At 45.8% G+C, this 18,813-nt stretch overlaps 1 protein-coding gene across 1 annotated transcript in view; it reads left to right on the top strand.

Moving 5' to 3' along the window:
• Window positions 1-18,813, top strand: part of LOC121449304 — a 173,897-nt gene that overhangs the window by 48,150 nt on the left and 106,934 nt on the right. Inside the window, exons 12-15 of the mRNA XM_041653616.1 lie at window positions 5,764-5,876; window positions 6,235-6,367; window positions 6,613-6,816; window positions 16,196-16,388. Coding sequence (XP_041509550.1) covers window positions 5,764-5,876; window positions 6,235-6,367; window positions 6,613-6,816; window positions 16,196-16,388 — 643 coding nt within the window. The remainder of the gene's footprint in view (window positions 1-5,763; window positions 5,877-6,234; window positions 6,368-6,612; window positions 6,817-16,195; window positions 16,389-18,813) is intronic.

The following is an 18,813-nucleotide window of genomic DNA, read 5'->3' as shown; positions in this document are numbered from 1 at the left end:
CTCTTGAAGTAGATTGGCGCTGCCAGGAGCAGATGTGTCTCACTATCATGAAAAGCCCTAAGTTCTTAAAACATTTTAAATGCTGTATTTGGAAAGTCTCTGAAAGATTTGAGGAATACCTATCTAGCTGAAATATATCTCTATATATCTAGAAAACCTAACTAACATGACCACAAACTTGACTATTATAAATGATTACCTATTAACCTATATTTCTTAATTATACATTACATTTCTAAATGAGCTGGACAAACACAATACCTTAATCAAGGTCAGAAATACATATACACAGTATAACAAAATTGACCTTAAATTTGTACCAATAAACCGAGAACCATACCAATGCAAATCTGTATAGCATGCCCCCCTTTAAATGTAACATTTATAGACAGTATTTGGGAAGATGTGCGTAGTTTTCTCCAAACTTCTTCCTGCTGTTTATTGGACAAAGTAATTTTTTGAGGGGTATTAGTCCATCAAACCATATTAGTCTGGAAGCAATCCACAGGTTCTCATCCTGTATGGAAACAAAAAAAAATGTATCTTTATATTCAAATTTTGAATTCAAGATACCTTTGAAATATATATGTTGGCTTAGTTTAGCAGTCCCTAGAATCAAATGTCTTTCTGCAATCAAAAAATTCAAAGATAACACAGTAATATACATAATCCAGACTCTGTGAATTTTCCATCTTTAGGTGGCTTGTTTTTACTTTATTACTTTATTACAAGTTTCTATGCTTTAATAGCATGCCTCTCTATTATATGCTACAGGTTACATGGTCATCCATGAATAGCCCTAGCCAAAATCTTCTCTTATTAAAAACCAGGTCTAGGAACTAGAAAGACAGTTCAGCTGATAAAATGTTTGCTGAAGGAGCTAGGGTCCAAGATGGGTATACTGGCTGGATTTATGTAAGCTTGACACAAGCTAGTCATCAGAGAGGAGGGAACTTCAGCTGAGGTCTCTAAAAATCCAGCTGTAAGACATTTTCAATTAGTGATCAATGGGGGAGGGCCCAACCTGTTATGGGTGGTGCCATTCCTGGGTTGGTGGTCCTGGGTTCTATAAGAAAGCAGGCTGAGAAAGTCATGGGAAGCAAGCCGGTAAGCAGCACTCCTCCACAGCCTCTGCATCAGCTGCTGCCTTTGGGTTCCTGCCCTGCTTCAGTTCCTGTACTGACTTCCTTTGGTGATGAACCGCAATGTGGAAGTGTAAGTCAAATAAATCCTTTCCTCCCCAAGTTGCTTTTTGGTCATGGTGTTTTGTTGCAGCAATAGAAATTGTAGCTAAGATGCTGGACATGGTGTACATATTTGACATCCCAGCCCTGGGGAGGTGAAAGTAACCAGATTTCTGGAATTTGCTGGCAGTCAGACTTTCCTAATCAGTGAGCCCTGGGTGCCAGTGAGAGAGAGACCTCTAAAACCAAGATGGACGGCTCCTGAAGAGCAACATTCAAGGTTGATCTCAGACTTCTCCACACATATAAACCAGCATCGTGTCATACACACACACACACACACACACACACACACACACACTCGCACGCACATGTGCACACATACTTGAACTTTAATCAGATATGGTGGTTCATACCTGTAATCCCAGCACAAGAGAGGAAGAGACCAGAAAATCAAGAATTTGAGGCCAGCATGGGCTATATAATGAACTCCAGGCTAGCCTCGGCTGCATGGTGATCTTGTCTCAAAAATAAAACACACAAGTAAACAAAATCAAACACCAGACCTACAGGCTATGTGTGTGGTTCAGTGGTGGAGTGCTTGACTGATATTCTCAAGACCTGGGGGAATGGGAAAAAAAAATGGGCCTTCTCTTCTCTCTCTTCTCTTCTTTCTTTCTTTCTTTCTTTCTTTCTTTTTGTTTGGTTTTCTGAGACAGGGTTTCTCTGTGTAAGCCTGGCTGTCCTGGAACCCTCTCTGTAGACCATGCTGGCCTTGAACTCTGAGATTTGCCTGCCTCCACCTCCCAAGTGCTAGGATTAGGATTTGCTGAAGGGAGCCTGCTTTCCTTAAGTGTTGTTAGGAGGCCACTTGTTGGTTCTCGGCTGCTCGCCCCGAAATAATCACACAGAAACTATATTATTTAAAACACTGCTTGACCCATTAACTCTAGCTTCTTATTGGCTAACACTTATATCTTAATTTAACCAATTTCTAGTAATCTGTGTATCGCCATGTAGCTGTGGCTTACCGGCTAAAGTTTTAGCATGTCTGTCTCTGGCCGCAGCTCCATGGCTCCTCTCTGACTCCACCCTCTTCTTCCCAGCATACAGCCTAGCTTACCCACCTAGTTCTGTTCTGCCCTGCCATAGGCTCAAAACATTTTCTTTATTAACCAATGGTACTCACATTGTACAGGGGGAATCCCACATCACTGAAGTGTGTGTTACATTAGAATAGATACAGAAATAAAATTTGCTGGCACAGAGGATGCCAGGGTGGCAGCACATCCTCCATACCAGTCACAGATGGGCATCTTCGTCCCCCTGTGCATTCTGACATGATTTTTGTGCCTGGGTATCACTAATGTTTACAATGGTGCTATCACAGTTTGATTTTATCTTCTATTAGCCGTTAACACCAAAGGCTGACCTTTCTTTTTAATGTAATTCTAATTCTGTATTGACTTCAAGGTCTGGAGTTTGGAAGTAAAGAAACACATCAGGTTTTCTTATTATTGTTACTTGATGGTGATGTATGCTTGACACGACCCTGAATCAGACCATAGTTTTTATTAGTCTTTGACAATGACGAAGCATATTTAGCTATAGTCTTGATCTGGTCAAGGGCAAAACGAGCCAGGCTATGCTGTCCTTGGGAGCCCACAACCTGATTGTCAGTTCAGTGTCTTGTGCCACCTCCCTAAGGAACACACTTTAAAGTGGCTCAATACAGAGATTTTCTTCTGATGATGATGCTTAAGATACAGTTTAAACAGGAAGCTTATGAAGTGATCCATGGCAGGAAGTACCACATTCTGGCTACAGGACCGGTGAGCAGTGGCAGAGCCTTCACTCATGCTCAGTGGCCACGCACCACACACACTCTGCCTATCACTTCTCCAGATTGACTCCAGAGATGGTGGGAGGCAGTTAGTATGAGGCCCACCAGTAGTATGGGACATGGCAATTCCCAAAAGCAAGATCAGCAAACTACAGGACTTTTTCTTGAGTGCTCCTCATCAAATTCAATAGAATATTTATTATAAATATTTTTTTCTGGAACTGGAGGGATAGGTCAATGATTAAGAACACTGGCTGCTCTTTCAGAGGACCTGGGTTCATTTCAATATGCACACAGAGGATCACAACTGGTGTAACTCTAGTTCCAAAGGACCCAATGACCTCTTCTAGCCTCCAAGAACACTAGGCATACACATGCTATACCGACTTCCATGCAGGCAAAACACCCATATGCATAAAAAATAAAATAACTCTAATTAAAAATAAATAAGTATTTTTGGACTAGCAAGATGGCTCAGTAGATAAAATTGATTTGCCACAAAAACATGATGACCTGAATTCAGTCACTGGAGCCCATGGTGGAAAGAACTGATCGCTAAAAGCTGTCCTATATCACACACACACACACACACACACACACACACACGCACGCACGCACACACACACCAAGACATATGTGTGTCCATGTCATAGAGTTATACATCATGCACATACGTGCACACATACACACTTAAAATATTTACAAAGTAAATATTGTTGAATGATAGTAGGGACGCAAATTTATCAAGGGAAATTAGGAAATGCAGAAAAGTATAAAGAAGGAAAAAACTTTGACTTTATAATCTGAAGCGGCACAGTTTTAAATGTTCCCTTTACATCCTGGCTACAATGATATTCTGTGGATGCACACTCATAAGTGGTGGACACTTGAGAATGAGGAAATGTGTAATAGACCTTTCAGCTAAGTTTTCTTCCCATTCTACTTTCCAGCCCACTGTTTTTGCCAGCTTTTAAGAAAGAAGCGAGTTTGGCAGTCAGTAGAAATTCCGAACTCAAAATTCACGAGCTCGGCCATCTTGGAAAACAACCTGTCACAGGCAGGGTCAGGGGCAAAGATCTGCCTCCTGGGAAGAGAGAGCAACCACAGACGGGGTCGGTGGGGTCGGTGGGGTCGGTGGGGCCGTGGACACTCTGCTCTGCCCTGGGCTTCCCAGCAGGTCTGCTGCTCCTGAGGAATGTTCTCCTGGGCTTTGAACATTTCCTGTGCTTGGGTCCTTTCCCTGAAGGATGCTACGCTGTCTCTTCCTTCTTGCTTCCTTCCTGGCAATCCACTGGCCCAGCATCCCCTGGTGCTTTATTTGATCATTCTTTCAAGTGTCTTTCACTGTAATCTGATGTCACTTTTTGCTCTGGTAATTTTTGAAGCAACTGAAAAAGTCAAAATCCCCTCAGAGAAAGGATGCGGCTCAGATATTCCCTTCTGGGTACGTGTTGAACTGTAGCTGGGAACACTACAAGCTCAGCAGGGAAATGACCCTCTTCACATACAGCCTTGGGAACTGCATCCGTTAAACGTAACTCGTCTGTTGGTCATGGTAAAACACAATGGTGAGGGATCAAATGAATTGGAAATTATGCCTTCTTCTCCTGGATTGAACATCTGGATATAGATAAAAAAAGTGCGGAGCTGATGGGCAACTCTGTTCCTTGGGGTCCTTGGGCAGCTCTGTCTGTCCTGAAGTTTCAAGAGTGTGACTGCTGTACCTGAGATGGCGTGGCCTGAAACAGCCCAGCTGTCACATTCCTGTTCTAAGGAAGAGGCCATTTCTCCTTTACTACGGCAACAGAATATCCATCCTGGCCTTGGCCTCTCAAACAAATGTGATATTTCCAAGCCTCCCCACCTGGTCACTGAGGCCCTGTGATGAAATGAATGGGGAAAGGGAGGAGAGAGGGTCAAAGTCCAGCCGTATCGCAGCTTCCGGGAACCCACGTCTTTGGGTTATTCCCAGAAGCTGCAGTACGGCTTGGAAATGCCACGTTCATCTGAGCGGCCAAGTGCCAGGGTGGATAGTCTGTTGCTGGAGTCAGAGAGGACTCTGCCATCCTGTGAACCAGATGCTAGCATACACATAACTCACACGTTTCCACCTCTGCCACTGGGTCACCAGGAGGGCCAAGGGCAGGTCACTAATAACACCTCCACCACAGTTGTCCCTGGGAGCCCAGATACCCACAAACCACACATCCACAAGAGGCCTGACAGGGGCTCTTACTAAACCCGGAGCTCGTCAGTCTAGATGATCCCATGGGCCCCATGTTCAATAAGCTGCGTTGTCTCAAAAAACAAAAGAGTGGTGGAAGTGACTGAAGGAGACAGCTGACACCCAGCTGCAGTTTCTGACTGCTTCTGTGGGCAGGTGCAGGCAAGGACATAAACATCCTTGATCACACACACACGAAAAAGAGAGAGAGTATATGTTCTTGAAAAAAATGTTTTATCATATACTTTTCATGAAGCAAACCACATAAAAGACAAGAAATGGAGTGATTTTTATATAAAAGATGTCAATAAAACAAAGATTTTTTTTCTGGTAAAAACAGTTACTCCCTCATTTATTGTAGAAATCTAGACTTTCATATGCTGATTGGGATTAAGACACGTTTACCACACATCTGTTGTGCTTTGGATCATGACATTTACCTTTCAATGACCTATGATTTTGTTGGTATCATAAATGCTTACAAAAGTTGAGCTAATACCGTTTTCTGGCAGAATGAAAATGTGAAGGATGAGAGTCTTTCGGTGGAACCAGGCGACGGTGACCTTGGGAAAATACATCTCAGCCAAAGCTCTGATGGGTCTCTCAAGCAGAAGACAGAGACTAGGTAATGAAATCTGCGGATTGGTGATTCATGGAAGTGGGTTTAAAACTGTGGGGAAATTTGAGGGACCGATGCGTGCGTAGTTTATGTTACCTCAAAAACATTTGAAGTCAGAATGAAAGTAGAACTATGAACAAGGGTCAGATATCTGAATTCCTGTCTCTCCCCAGGACGGTGGCTTTCAAAGGGGGTGGGTGCTCAGTGCAATGCTCTCCGTGTTACGCATTCCGGGCGTTGTTTTCCTTCCGGTGCGTTTCTATCGCAAAGCCCCTTCAGTTCGGCCACGCGCCCTGTGGGATGAGCGGGTTTTCTGAGCAGCTTTGGGATGGGACGCGCTCATACTGTTTCTTCCCCGCTAAAGAAGCAGCTATGCAATGACCCTGCAACTGCTGGGCTTGAGCGACGGGACGGAGCCTGAGCGGAATCCTGTCCTGATGAGAGGGGCTTACTTCTCCTTCCTGTGTCTGCGTCACCTGCACATCCGGGAGCTACAGGTGCAGGCACGATGGCATCCACGGCTCCATGCATTGGAGATTGTCTAGAATGGGGGCATTCCTACCTTTAGTAGCAATGCGTTCATTCTTCATTATTGTGTGTGTGTGAAATCAGTTCCGTCCAGGGATGGTGGTCCCCTTTCTCCACAGTAGGGCTGTCCCCTTGAAGTCCCCATCAGGTTCTGCTCTGTAGGGCAGGGCAAAGCGCAGGGCGGTGTCCTGATGCCTTTATTCCTCTGTTCCAGCGCGTCTGTCTGGGAGTTCTTAACTACTTCAGATCCGTTGAGCGGACTTTGACGATCAACACTTCAGGCCTTACCTCGGTCTCAGGGAAGCTGGTCCCCACTGTGGGAGATAATTCCTGGGTAAATATGGCAAAAGGAGGCTTGGGCACCTTGCAAGGCCTGGGAGATCACCACTATGTCCATGGGACATCTGCTGAACACAAGGTGAGCTATTCGGCTGAGTTTTTATACCCTGATTAGTGTGTCTTTCTAATGTTTCCTTAGCACTACCATCAGTTAACATAGTGGAGCAAGAGTTGGGGAGTCACGGTAAGCAAAATCAGCCTGGTGGAGAACCACCATTTAGAGGTAGGACCTGAGGGGTGGGCACCAACCGACAAGAGAGGGCAATGGGGGGCATGTAGAAATCTATATAAAAAGCACAGTGAACCCCATTATTGGTACATTTAACGTGTGGTAATAAAGATGCAGAGAAAGAGGAAGTGACGGTGAGGACCGCTAAACTTGGTGGCCAGGCTGAGCGTGGTGACAATGGCTGTGATCACAGCCTGTGAGAGCTGAGCGGAAGGGACTTGGGCTGTGCGTGCAGTGAGACCTTGTCTCGAAGCTAAGCTAATGAACAGCCTTGACAGTGACCACTTGAGAGCAGGAGCAGACACATCAGGAAGGAAGGAGTCAAACCCCGGGGTGGCTGGCTTCAGAGTGACAGAAAGTGACAAGAGCTTCCCTCTCCTGGCCCACGTGTCTCACCAGATCCTTTCAAGACTCTCTCTGACAATGTGCCACGTACCTTTCTGATCTCAAGCCCTTTAAGGTAATAGTAGTTTAAGGCAAGTGTGTTTGTGCCTGACTAGAACCCTTGCACTCGGAAGTCCAGGTAGAAATATCTGGAGTCTGAGGTCATCTTCAGCTACGTGACTGGGGCCAGACCTGGCCACACGAAACTTTCTAATTCTGTTTTCCCAAAAGATGCTAGATGAAGCCAGGCAGTGTCTCCTAGACACCCATAGAAGATGCTAGATGAAGCCAGGCAGTGTCTCCTAGACACCCGTAGAAGACTCTAGATGAAGCCAGGCAGTGTCTCCTAGACACCCGTAGAAGACGCTAGATGAAGCCGGATAGTGTCTCCTAGACACCCGTAGTACAGGTACTGCAGAGGTGAGGCCCACGGAAGTGAATCTGAGTCCATCCTGGGTCGCATAGTGGGACCCATCTCAAAAATGAAGAATTTGAAGGCCAGCAAGATGGCTCATTGGGTAAAGGTGCTTGCCTTCAAGAATTACAAGTATAATCCCTAGGACCAACTTGGTGGAATGAAAATGTGGCTCCTGCAAGTTGACCTCTGACCTCCGTACTTGTGATGTGTATGTGTGCATTTACACACTCACTGTGACATGAACACCCATACATGCACATACAATAGATAAGTGTCTTAAAAATGAATTAAAAATTTTAAGGAGAATGAAATTAGATTGACAAACATAGACAGACTCTAAAGCTACAGAGAAACCCTGTCTCAAAAATAAATAAATAAATAAAATAAAAAGACAAACGTGAAAAATAAGACTTGTTTAGCTTCGGACAGGTCATATTCTAGACTGCGTTCCCTGACAGCCTGCTGCACCCATAAGACAGGGAATTCTGTTAACTGCGGCTTCGCATGGAGAGTCTAGCCAGCTCTCTCTGTGCTGTAGAAGCATATGAGAGCAATATACATAATGTCAAATTTCCTAGTAGCTACATTTAAAACATGTAAAGAAATGTGTGAAATTAATTCCAATACAACCCATGTAACCCCATGTACAAGAGACATTATTCTCACATGCAATCAGTATTTTAAAAAATCAATGGTGAAATAGGGCACAGACTTTTGTCTGAATTCTTTAGACTCCGGGGCATATTGTCCACACAAAGTGCATTGGCTTGAGGCTACCACATTGGGCAGGGCAGCTCTGGATATTGGGGAGTATTTTGTTTTCTTCATCCAGTCATGTAGAGTTTCCAGGGCAGCATTCTCCTGACCTTTCACGAGCTCTTGTACCTCCTCCCCGCTCACAACACTCAGACTTCTGCCCTGATCACTTCGCTCTTCGGGTTTCTTACTCCTTTGAGCTCAGTCATAGCCCCGACTGGCTTACTGCTCCATGGACCTGTGGAAGAGGCTCAAAACTCTTCAGCCAAACACCTGTGCAAAGCAAGTGCATCTTCCTCTTTCCTATATTGATCCCACCACCGCTGTGACGTACTGTAGTCGGGTTTTTGGGTCACATTTCACAAATACCAACACAGAGACTTAGTAATTATGAAAGCTTAGCTTAGGCTTGTTTCTAACTAGCTCTTATAACTTAAATGAATACATTTTTATTCATCTACGTTCTATCACTTTGTGTTACATCTCTTCTATCTTACACCTCCTGTTTCCTCTCTGTCTCTCCGAGCATCTCTCTTGCACCTTGATTCCTTCTTCTCTTCCTCTCTCTCCCTGGAAATTCTGTCTATACCTCCTGTCTAGCTATCTGCCATTCAGCTTTTTATTACACCAATCACAGCGATACACCTTCACATAGTGTACATATATCCCCTAACAACAAAAGAGGCCCTCTCCCCCTTTGTTCTGAGCTGGAGTGAGGAATAGAAAGAAATAAAGTGGGGGAGACAAGATGCCTTAGTTAGGGTTTCTACTGCCGTGACCACTGCAACTCTCATAAAGGAAAACACTGAAGCTGGGGTGGCTTACATTTTCAGAGGTTTAGTCCATTATCATCATGGTGGGGCATGGCAGCGTGCAGGCAGACATGGTGCAGGAGATGGAGCTGAGAGTTCTACATCTTGACCTGAAGGCAGCAGGAATTGAACTGAAGCCCTGGGTGTGACTTGAGCATATATGAGATGCCCCCCCCCCCCCCGGGACAAGCTTCTTCCAAAAAGCCTCATCTACTCCAACAAAGCCACACCTCCTAATAGTGCCACTCCCTATGAGCATATGGGTGCCAACTATATTCAGACTACCACAGGAGACAAATACCATCCTCCCCTGCTAACTGTGGGACTAGCATCTTGGGGCTTTGCAGTATGTCATTTCTGTTCTCCCATAAATGATAGGCTTCAGACTAAAAACACTCCCAGATGCTGCTGTTTAATGTGAGACACACCAGGCAGTACCTTCTGTCAGGTCTTTAATAGGATCAAATATTTACATTAGGATATCCAGCCCCGGGGATGGGGAAAGGGCACAGATGCTAATCCACTGTGTTCATCTCATCGAGTCCAGGAAGGAAGCTGCTGGGATGAGACAAGCTGGTTTATTGGGTGTGGGTCAAGCTCCTAAGATGGACGCTTCCTCCCCAGCACATTGGTTTGGCCCCTGTTTTAATCCTGCAAGGAAAGTTTTGGGCTTTAGTATTAATGATTGTTTACTTAACAGTCATGCTAGCCAAAGAAGTCTTCTACGGTCTCTCAGAGCCACCTTGTCGTCTTATGTGCCTATATAACATGGCAGAGTAGAAGGAGCCCCACCTGAGAGACAGTAGGCTCCTCCTATAGAACCTTGCCTGTGGCTCCTCAGTCATGGGAACCTGATGCCCCACGGTGAGTTCAGGGTGTGTTGCAACTTGGTCTGCAACTTGCAGAAGGCTTTGGAGAGGAAGTGGTGGGAGGTGAGGCCTCAAGACAGAGTGAGCCAGACCACTGGGGGCTTGGCTCTCCTTCAATATGGGACCAGTTCCTAAGGCAATGGGAACTGGAGGATTTTAAAGAGAATGCCTCCCTCTGGCTTTGCAAGTTTCTCGGGGGCTGCCCAGATATAAACACGCTTGATATTCTGCTGGAAGTCCTTGATGAGTTTCCTTTTCCTCACAAGACTTCCGGTTTTCTTGGTGACGTTTACAAGGTTGAGTGTGTTCTGGGCCCTGCCAAACTCTTCGACCTCATTTCCCTCTCCTGCCTTTAGACTCTCCAGGAGGTAGGGCTGGACCCTCCTCTGTCTGTACAGAGCCTTCCAGGCCTCCGGGCTCCTCTGCCACTCTCCCATTCTCTCCTTGGCAAACGTGTATTCTGACTCAAGAGTCCATTCCTAAAATCTCTCTGGGAAATCCTTCTTTATATCTCTGTGTAGAACGATGGTTTCATCTTATGGCTTGTCAGCTCGTTATAGGATCCAGCATGGAGCTGTGCCCCGCTGTTGGCTTATCTGTCCCCATAGGCTGTGAGCCATGCTTCCTTCCTTCCTCCCACAAGTATGCTGACAAATAGCTAAACTAGGCTCTATTCTACGCACAGGGGTATAGCAGCACACAGAACTAGCACAAGTTCTCACCATAAGGAAACTTACCACCCAGCAAGAGACATTAAAAAGCATACAATATGTATCATATAGAGGGTGAGATGGCGCTAAAGTTTCCCTAGACTTCCTGGCTCTCTCAGGTGAGTGGGCCTGTGACTCGCTTTGAGCTGTGAGCAGAAATGAGAGCACTAGGAGCTGCTCCACACCCTCTGGCTGTCCTCCCCTGCTTCAGCCAGTAGAAGGTGATGGTCACATGGGAAGATGGAAACATTGCTGTCCTTGGTTGCTGGTCTAGTGCTATGGTCTAGAGAGCCGCTGGTCCCGCAATGGCTCTCTATGAGTGAGACATTCACTTCCGTCACTGTGCTTTAGAGCTATTGACCATGGGGTAGTGTAGCCTTTGTGAACTCCTGAGGATTGTGATGGTGCAATGGAGAACCGAGAGCACTCGAGTGGGGTAGTGGATGCCCCTGGTGAATGTGGAGTTTTTAGTCTGATGCCTATCATTTATGGGAGAGCAGAAATGACATACGGCAAAGCCCCAAAATGCTAGTCCTACAGTTAGTATGGGAGGACGGTATTTGTCTCCTGTGGATGCTCCTGGTAAATGTGGAGTGGGCAGTGGATTCCCCTGGTGAACGTGGAGTGAGCAGTGGGTGCTCCCGGTGAACGTGGAATGGGCGGTGGATGCCCCTGGTGAGGAGGTGAAGGGGAGAGTCTTACAAAGGAGGTACTGTGGGAGGAAAGGCCTGAAGGAACTCATGAAGCAATCTGACTTACTGGGGGAGTGTCTAGCAGGGGGAAGGTCAATACAGAGGCCCCAAGCAGGGCTGTGTCCAGCCCACTGCAGGGTTATCGAGAAGTTCAGCGTGACCAAGGTGGACAAAGGGATACTCAAGTAGCAAAAGGAAGCTGAGACTTTTTGTTGTTGTTGTTGTTGTTGTTGTTATTCGAGACAGAATTTCTCTGTGTAGCCCTGGCTATCCTAGAATTACCTCTGAAGACCAGGCTGGCCTTGAACTCAGATCTGCCTGACTCTGTCTCCTGAGTGCTAGGATTAAAGGTGTGCACCACCACCCATCAAGACTTGAATTTTTATCTTTCACATGGTCATATTTATTTAATATTTAGTTGCAAAGAAAAGCTCTACTCATAACAGAATGTTACAATCAAAAGAAGACTGCATGGAGGTGCTCTGTGAGGTGCATCATGCTGCTGAAATGTAGGACGATTCGCTGCAGCAATAATGTGCTCTGGGACAATGCTCTCGCACCCTGTAAAGATTCATCACTCGTATTGGCTTCATAAAATGCTGACTGGCCAATAGCCAGGCAGGAAGTATAGGTGGGGCTACCAGACTAGGAGAATTCTGGGAAGAGGAAAGGCTCTGTCTGCAGCCTCAGACACAGAGGAAGCAAGATGAGAATGCCTCCCTGAGATAAGGTACCAAGCCGTGTGGCTACACATAGAGAAGAATTATGGGTGAATTTAAGTCATAAGAGCTAGTGAGTAGTAAGTCTAAGCAATAGGCCAATAATATAAGCTCCTGTGTGTTTCTTTGGGACTGAGGGCTATGGAACCAGGTGAGACAGAAACTTCTGTCTACAATAATAACTTATAGAACAGGAGAAAAAAATGAGCAAACGATATCTTTGATTTTCTTTATAAAGAAGATCACTGGTCCTAGTGAGATGGCTCTGTGGGTAAAGGTACTTACCACCAAGCCTGGCAACCTAGGCTAGGTCCTAGGAGTTCACATGACGGAAGGAGAAAACCCAGTCCTGCAAGCTGCCCTCTGACTCCCCCCCCCCATGTACACAGAGAGGGAGGAGGAGAAAGTGGAAGAGAGAAGGAGGGAAGGATGAAGGAAGGGAAGGAGGGAGGGAAAGAAGGGAAGGAGGGACAAAGAGAATGTTTTTAAAAAAGTTTTAAAAATGGAAGCTATTAAGTCTATCATTTGCCCAATAGTTTTGACTGGGGTCTTAGGCTGAATGACTATTAATATTATCTTAATGCAGGATACTTCAGGAAAGTATAAATCAGTCAGATAAGTGCCCTTATGTCACAGAAAGACCTAAAGCTCACGTGGGTAAGTCGGGACAGGATGTAAAACACATGACGGTCCCTAGTTTTCCTGCAGTTACTTTATTTGTCAAATAGTTACCTTGGTCCCAGTTACTATCCAGACTTTAAGCACACATGGATCATTCCAAAGGTCATTTTATTTCTTACTCATACACTAATTACTGCCCTCCTTTTCCTGCTGCTCCTCCAAGAACAATATGACAGGACCCACTCTCTAAACCACAAAGAAAGCCTTTATAAAGAGGGTCTTCATAGGACCGAAAAAACTCACAGGTGAGGGAAGGAAGCAGGAGAGTAATAGAACCACAACCCAGGCAGTGCCGGGGACAGGCCAGTTACCTCTGCAGCTGTGGCTAAAATGCCTTAGAGAACAATGCAGAGAGTCTCAGGAACTTTCCGCTAACAGTGACACAGTTGAAGTATTTCTCGGTTGTGATAATTTGCAGAGCTGCCACAGCAAAGTGAGTGGCTCGTGGCAGAAATGGACGCCGCAGCTCTGGATACCACCTGTCCGGAGCCAGGGTGTTGGCAGGACCACACTTTCTCCAAGGGAGAGCCTTCTGAGCCTCTTCCAACGTCTGGTAGTTTGGGGCAATTCTTGCCATCCTCTGGCCCTTCTTCCTGCTCCTCCTCTCTCTTGCCTTCACCTCTCCCTCCTCGTTTTCTTGAGTGAGGTACTAGGAGCTAAGCCCAGAGCCTCACACGAGCTCGGCTGACAGGTTTCCACTGACCACATCGGTAGCTCTCCTCTCCAGCTTACAGTGTCTTATTTAGAGACTAGAGCTCACTAATGTGTCAGATCGTCCCACGGCTTGTGATCCTCCTGTCTCCACCTCTGCGGCAGCTGGCTTTACAGGTGTGTGCTAAAATTGGACATTGCTTGACTTACAGATAAATCCTTGTAAGCTTTGGGGCCTTCTTCCTTTGGCGTCAAGCTCCAATTTCCTTCTTTTCATAAGGACACCACTTGTTGGATTAGAATCCACTCTAACCCAGTAGGATGATCTTTTACTTTATTTCTGTAAAGACTTGTTTCCAAATAAAGTCTTGTTCAAAGATTTCCAAGTGTGCCAGGTGGTGGTGGCACATGCCTTTAATTCCAGCACTCAGGAGGCAGAGGCAGGTGGCCTTCTGTGAGTTCGAGGTCAGCCTGGTCTACATGAGCTAGTTTCAGGACAGCCAAAGATGCACAGAGAAACCCTGTCTCGAAAAACTTTAAAAAAGAAAAAAAAAGATTTCCAGGTGTATATGAATTTGGGAGGACATTATCCAACACAGAAAATTACTAAGACATGAGATTGCTAATGCATTTTGTTGGAACTTGAAGAACTAAACATGAATTGTGTGTGTGTGTGTGTGTGTGTGTGTATGTGTGTGTGTATGTGTGTGTGTGTATGTGTGTGTGTGTGTGTGTATGTGTGTGTGTGTGTATGTGTGTGTGTGTGTGTGTGTGTGTGTGCATGCACGAGCACCATGGGACAACTTTCAGGAATCCTCATTGTCCAGCCTGTTTCAAGGCAGTCCCTCTTGTTTCTGCATCTGTACAACTTACTCGGGCTAGCTGGCCTGTGAGCTTCCAGGCAATTCTGTCTTTGCTCCTCCTCTCTAGGTAGGAGAGCTGGGATTACAGATGTGTCCTGGGGATACAGATATGTGTGATTACATCTGGCTTTTTTAATGTTGTGGAGATCAAACTCAGGACAGCAGGCTTTGCTGGTTAGTGTGTTACCCATTGAGCCCTTCCAGCCCAGAACTCACGGAGTTAAAAGAACAATGTTTTTAACAGCTAATGTGTATGAGTCCAGTGTGCCCCGCCTACGTGGTATTACTTATTCCACACAATGAGTGTAGTGTAGAAACGTGAGCGGGAGATGGGAAATGATCAGATTCTGCAGCAACCCAAGGCTGAGAAAGTCCTTGCTGGAGGCCAGAAATCCCAGAAGCGAGTTCTTCTAAATATTATCTAAATTATCTTCTAAATATCACCTCCACCTAAAGGCTAGAAGTGAGTGACGACAGAGACTCTGAAGAGGCACCTGGGCACCTGGTTGGACCAACTGGACCAACTGGCTCATCTCCCTTCCGATCCCTCACCGTGATTGCTGCCTTGAAAAAGCCCAGGCCAGCATCTAGATGGTAGCCGGTTTCCTGGGACCCACCCTGCTCTATGGAAGCCGTGCTCCCTCTCCCTTTTAAGCACCCCCCCCGACTCTGTAATAAGTTCCCCACTAAAATTCTGTGATCCATGAATTGTTTAGATTTCTAAGACCTGGAAAGCCACTGACTCAGGGTGACTTTGGTGACTGTAGAGTTTTTCAGCCTTTGGTGGGCTTTGCTAGCAGTGGGGAAAGCTGAGAAAGGCTCCATTATTCTCAAAGGCACCCCCAATATTCCCAAATCGTGATGTCCTACCCCTCCCATTTTGCTAGTGGCCTAAGAGCAGCTGCGCAGTTCAACCGGGGTAAGATCCTGGAAGTCCTCTGTCCCAGCCTCTGACTTCAAAAGCCACCGAAATTCTGGACCACTAAGTGCCTGGTTCCAGTTGCTCTAGAATTAACTAGAAAAACAAAGTCTTTTATGTGCCTCAGGAACAACCTCTCCCTACCAACAATCTTTGTCCGTGTGTGTGTGTGTGTGTGTGTGTGTGTGTGTGTGTGTGTGTTAGAAACAAGTGGTTCAGGGGCACAGAGAAAGAGAGCGCTACCCCAACTAACACAGCTTGACAAGGTAGATCTTCACTTTTGTTCATAAGGGTGTGCTAGTCATAAAAGTGGAAGAGCAAGCATGTCTACATGGCAAATTCACTTAAGTTTTGTTCCAAGTGCAGGTGACTGTGTCTTTTCCCCATTCGCTGGAAATGAATGTCTTTGATGAAGGAAGGGGGGAGGGGTCAGTCACTCAAGTCTCAAATTATGAGGAGGAAGCTACAGGCTTTTGTGTAAACAAGTTTTACAGGTGGGAGGATTAGAGCATTTACATAAAGGTCTCATAAGGCGGGGCGGGGGATAAAAATATTTGAATTCTTTGTGGTGAACAAATGTTCCGCAGTGTTTGACAGAAGCTTATATATATAATTCGATTCTTCCCTTTTGGCTGTGCCTCAGCAGTCCGCTGTGTGGGAGGAGAAACCCACTGCCTGGGCCATTGGGACTGGACAAAATATAACTCTCCCTTTTCCAGTAACTTTGGGGTTTGGGTTTGGCCTTCTTTCCCCAGGTCCACAGCGTGCAATTCCTGGAGTTCTCGGAAGCTGAAAACCAGGACGACTTCCACAGCACGCAGGCTGGCTGTGTCCACACTCAGGACCAGTTTGGCCTGTATGTCATGTATGACATTGCCTTGCAAGATCTGGAGGAGCTGGAGTCAGAACTGCTGCTCATTGCCAGCCATTACATTGAGAAAGAAAAAAGTAAGGAGGCAGATTAAAGAAAAAAAATCAACTGGCCAGGGTTGGGGATGAAGCTCAAGAGTAGAGTACTTGGTTGTTGTGCACTAGGCTCTTGTAGAGTTCCAGTACTGAAAGCAAGCAGATACACAAACAAAAACACACAAACCAATGCCCGAACAATAGTTTTTAAAACTTGAGTAAGCATACACTACCCCTGACCCATGTGTGTGCCCGCATGGGGCTCAACTCTCCTTTGTGATGGAGCTGTGCTCTCTAAGGGATCAGTTGTAATTCTTGTAGTTCTTCATCACCCGCTGGGTAGAAGGGATGCAGTACAGGACTCTGGGTAGAGCAAAGGAAACAAGCACAATGAATGATGTTTCTCCCGAGCCAATGATGCCGAGGAGACTGCATTTAGAAGCAGGAGTCATCTCTGGATTGATTCCTAACAGGAACCACGGGCATGGCGGGGGATCTGGCTAAGAGAATGCCAGAGAAGCCCCAGAAGGAGGACTCATGACTTGAGCTAATCCAGCAACCCATATCACTATTCTTGCTTCTTTTTGGCACCATCACCTAAACTTCCAATTTTAAAAGTAGGTAAGGTAATGATAGTTCCCAGGAGGTTTCTTATTGCTTTTGGAAAGAGCTAAGAATGTCTAGACACACTGGGGTACAGCAGGGGGAGTTTTTGCGCTGTGTCCAAATGCGTGTAGACTGTGACAGAGATAGTTCACCTTCATTGTGTTCAAACATGCTTCTCGAAGGAAGTTTGACCGCCAGCTTTGAGATCCCAGGCAGTGCCGGGCGGTGGTGGTGCACGCCTTTAATCCCAGCACTCGGGAGGCAGAGGCAGGCGGATCTTTGTGAGTTCGAGACCAGCCTGGTCTACAAGAGCTAGTTCCAGGACAGGCTCCAAAACCACAGAGAAACCCTGTCTCAAAAAACCAAAAAAAAAAAAAAAAAAAAAAAAAAAGAGATCCCAGGCAGAGTTAATTTAATATTGACACTGAACAAACTCGACTAGGCGGTCATCGCTGCAACCGTGAATATGTGAATCTGGCCCTGAACATTCTGGAACATTTCATTTTAGCTCTTAGCTTTCATTTTCACTGGTTATGCTCCATCCAACGTTTGTCCGTATTAACTGATCCTCCAATGTGACTATTTCTGCCTGCTGAGAGTTTAATTCGGTCGAAACACATTTAACCACAAGGACACCCGTCCTTGAAGCTGGCTACTAGGGCTTAGTCCCCCATTGTGAAATGCTTTCTGCTGCCTGAGAGGACCCTCGACAGAGCCTGGCTCTTGCTAAACATCCATCACGGAGTCAGTCATTACTCAGCTCACATGTTGGCACCTGGATGTTTCTGACCTTCTAGTATTTTCTCCCGAAGCAGGCCTCTTATAAATTGGAAGCAATAATCATGTTCGCAGTGACGCTAACACTAATCCAATAGAAAATATTTTTGCCAAACAGTGATGATGATTAACTTTGCTGATTTAACGCGGCAATTAATATAATTAAGGGATATCTTAGAAGGCTCTCTGGAAATTTCTGACATAGTTAACGTTAATGAAAATAATAGGGTTGGGGAGCCAGCTCAGTCAGCACAAGTGCTTGCCTTTCGATTCTGAGTATATGAGTTCATCCCTCCCCCACCCCCAAAAGCTAGCTGTGGTGGCAAGCTCTGTAGTACCTATTCTGGGAGGCGGAGACAGAAGTCAGCTTATGTACATGGTGAAACTCAGTTCCCAGGGAGAGAACCCAAACACATCCCCAAAAGGTGGGGGCTCCTGTGAAACAGTACTTTAGGTTGACCTCTTGATCTTTGGTGTGTGCTCTCACACACACACACACACACACAGAGAGAGAGAGAGAGAGAAAGAGAGAGAGAGAGAGAGAGAGAGAGAGAGAGAGAGAGAGAGGGAGAGAAATAATACATCAATTTCTGTTGCTAAACCCCTGAGACCAGTTTTTGAAAAAGGAGAAGTGCATGATCTGTCTTTAAAGCTATGAATTCAGGGAAATTTTAGATGGTTTTTATGCCAACTGGTTTTAGTTCTAAACACTCTTTAAAAGACTGGGATGTAGTTTAGTTGGTACAGTGGCCAAGAATGCAGGAAGCCCTGGGCTTCATCCCCAGCAGACGGCATGGGCATGGCAGACATGCCTGTGATTGCCAGGACACTACTTGTTTGGTGGAGCTAGGAAGGTCGGAAGTTTACCCTCAGTTACATGAGACTTCAACTCACAATAACAAAAAAATTACTGAGCTAGGGGTGGTGGTGCACACTTGGCCCGCAGGAGGCAGAAGTAGGTGGATCTCTGTGTTTCAGGCCAGCCTCGTTTGCACGGCAAGTTCTACGCCAGCCAAGGCTACATGGTTAGGTTCTGTATCCAAAAGGAAAAAAAATAGAAATTACTAAAATTAATCTTAAATTT

Source organism: Microtus oregoni, unplaced genomic scaffold, assembly GCF_018167655.1.
Source record: "Microtus oregoni isolate MIOR12 unplaced genomic scaffold, Mior012 000006F_ref0000085, whole genome shotgun sequence".
NCBI lineage: Eukaryota > Metazoa > Chordata > Mammalia > Rodentia > Cricetidae > Microtus > Microtus oregoni.
The sequence above is the reverse complement of the archived record's forward strand: the minus strand, read 5'-3'. Positions and strand labels throughout refer to the sequence as shown.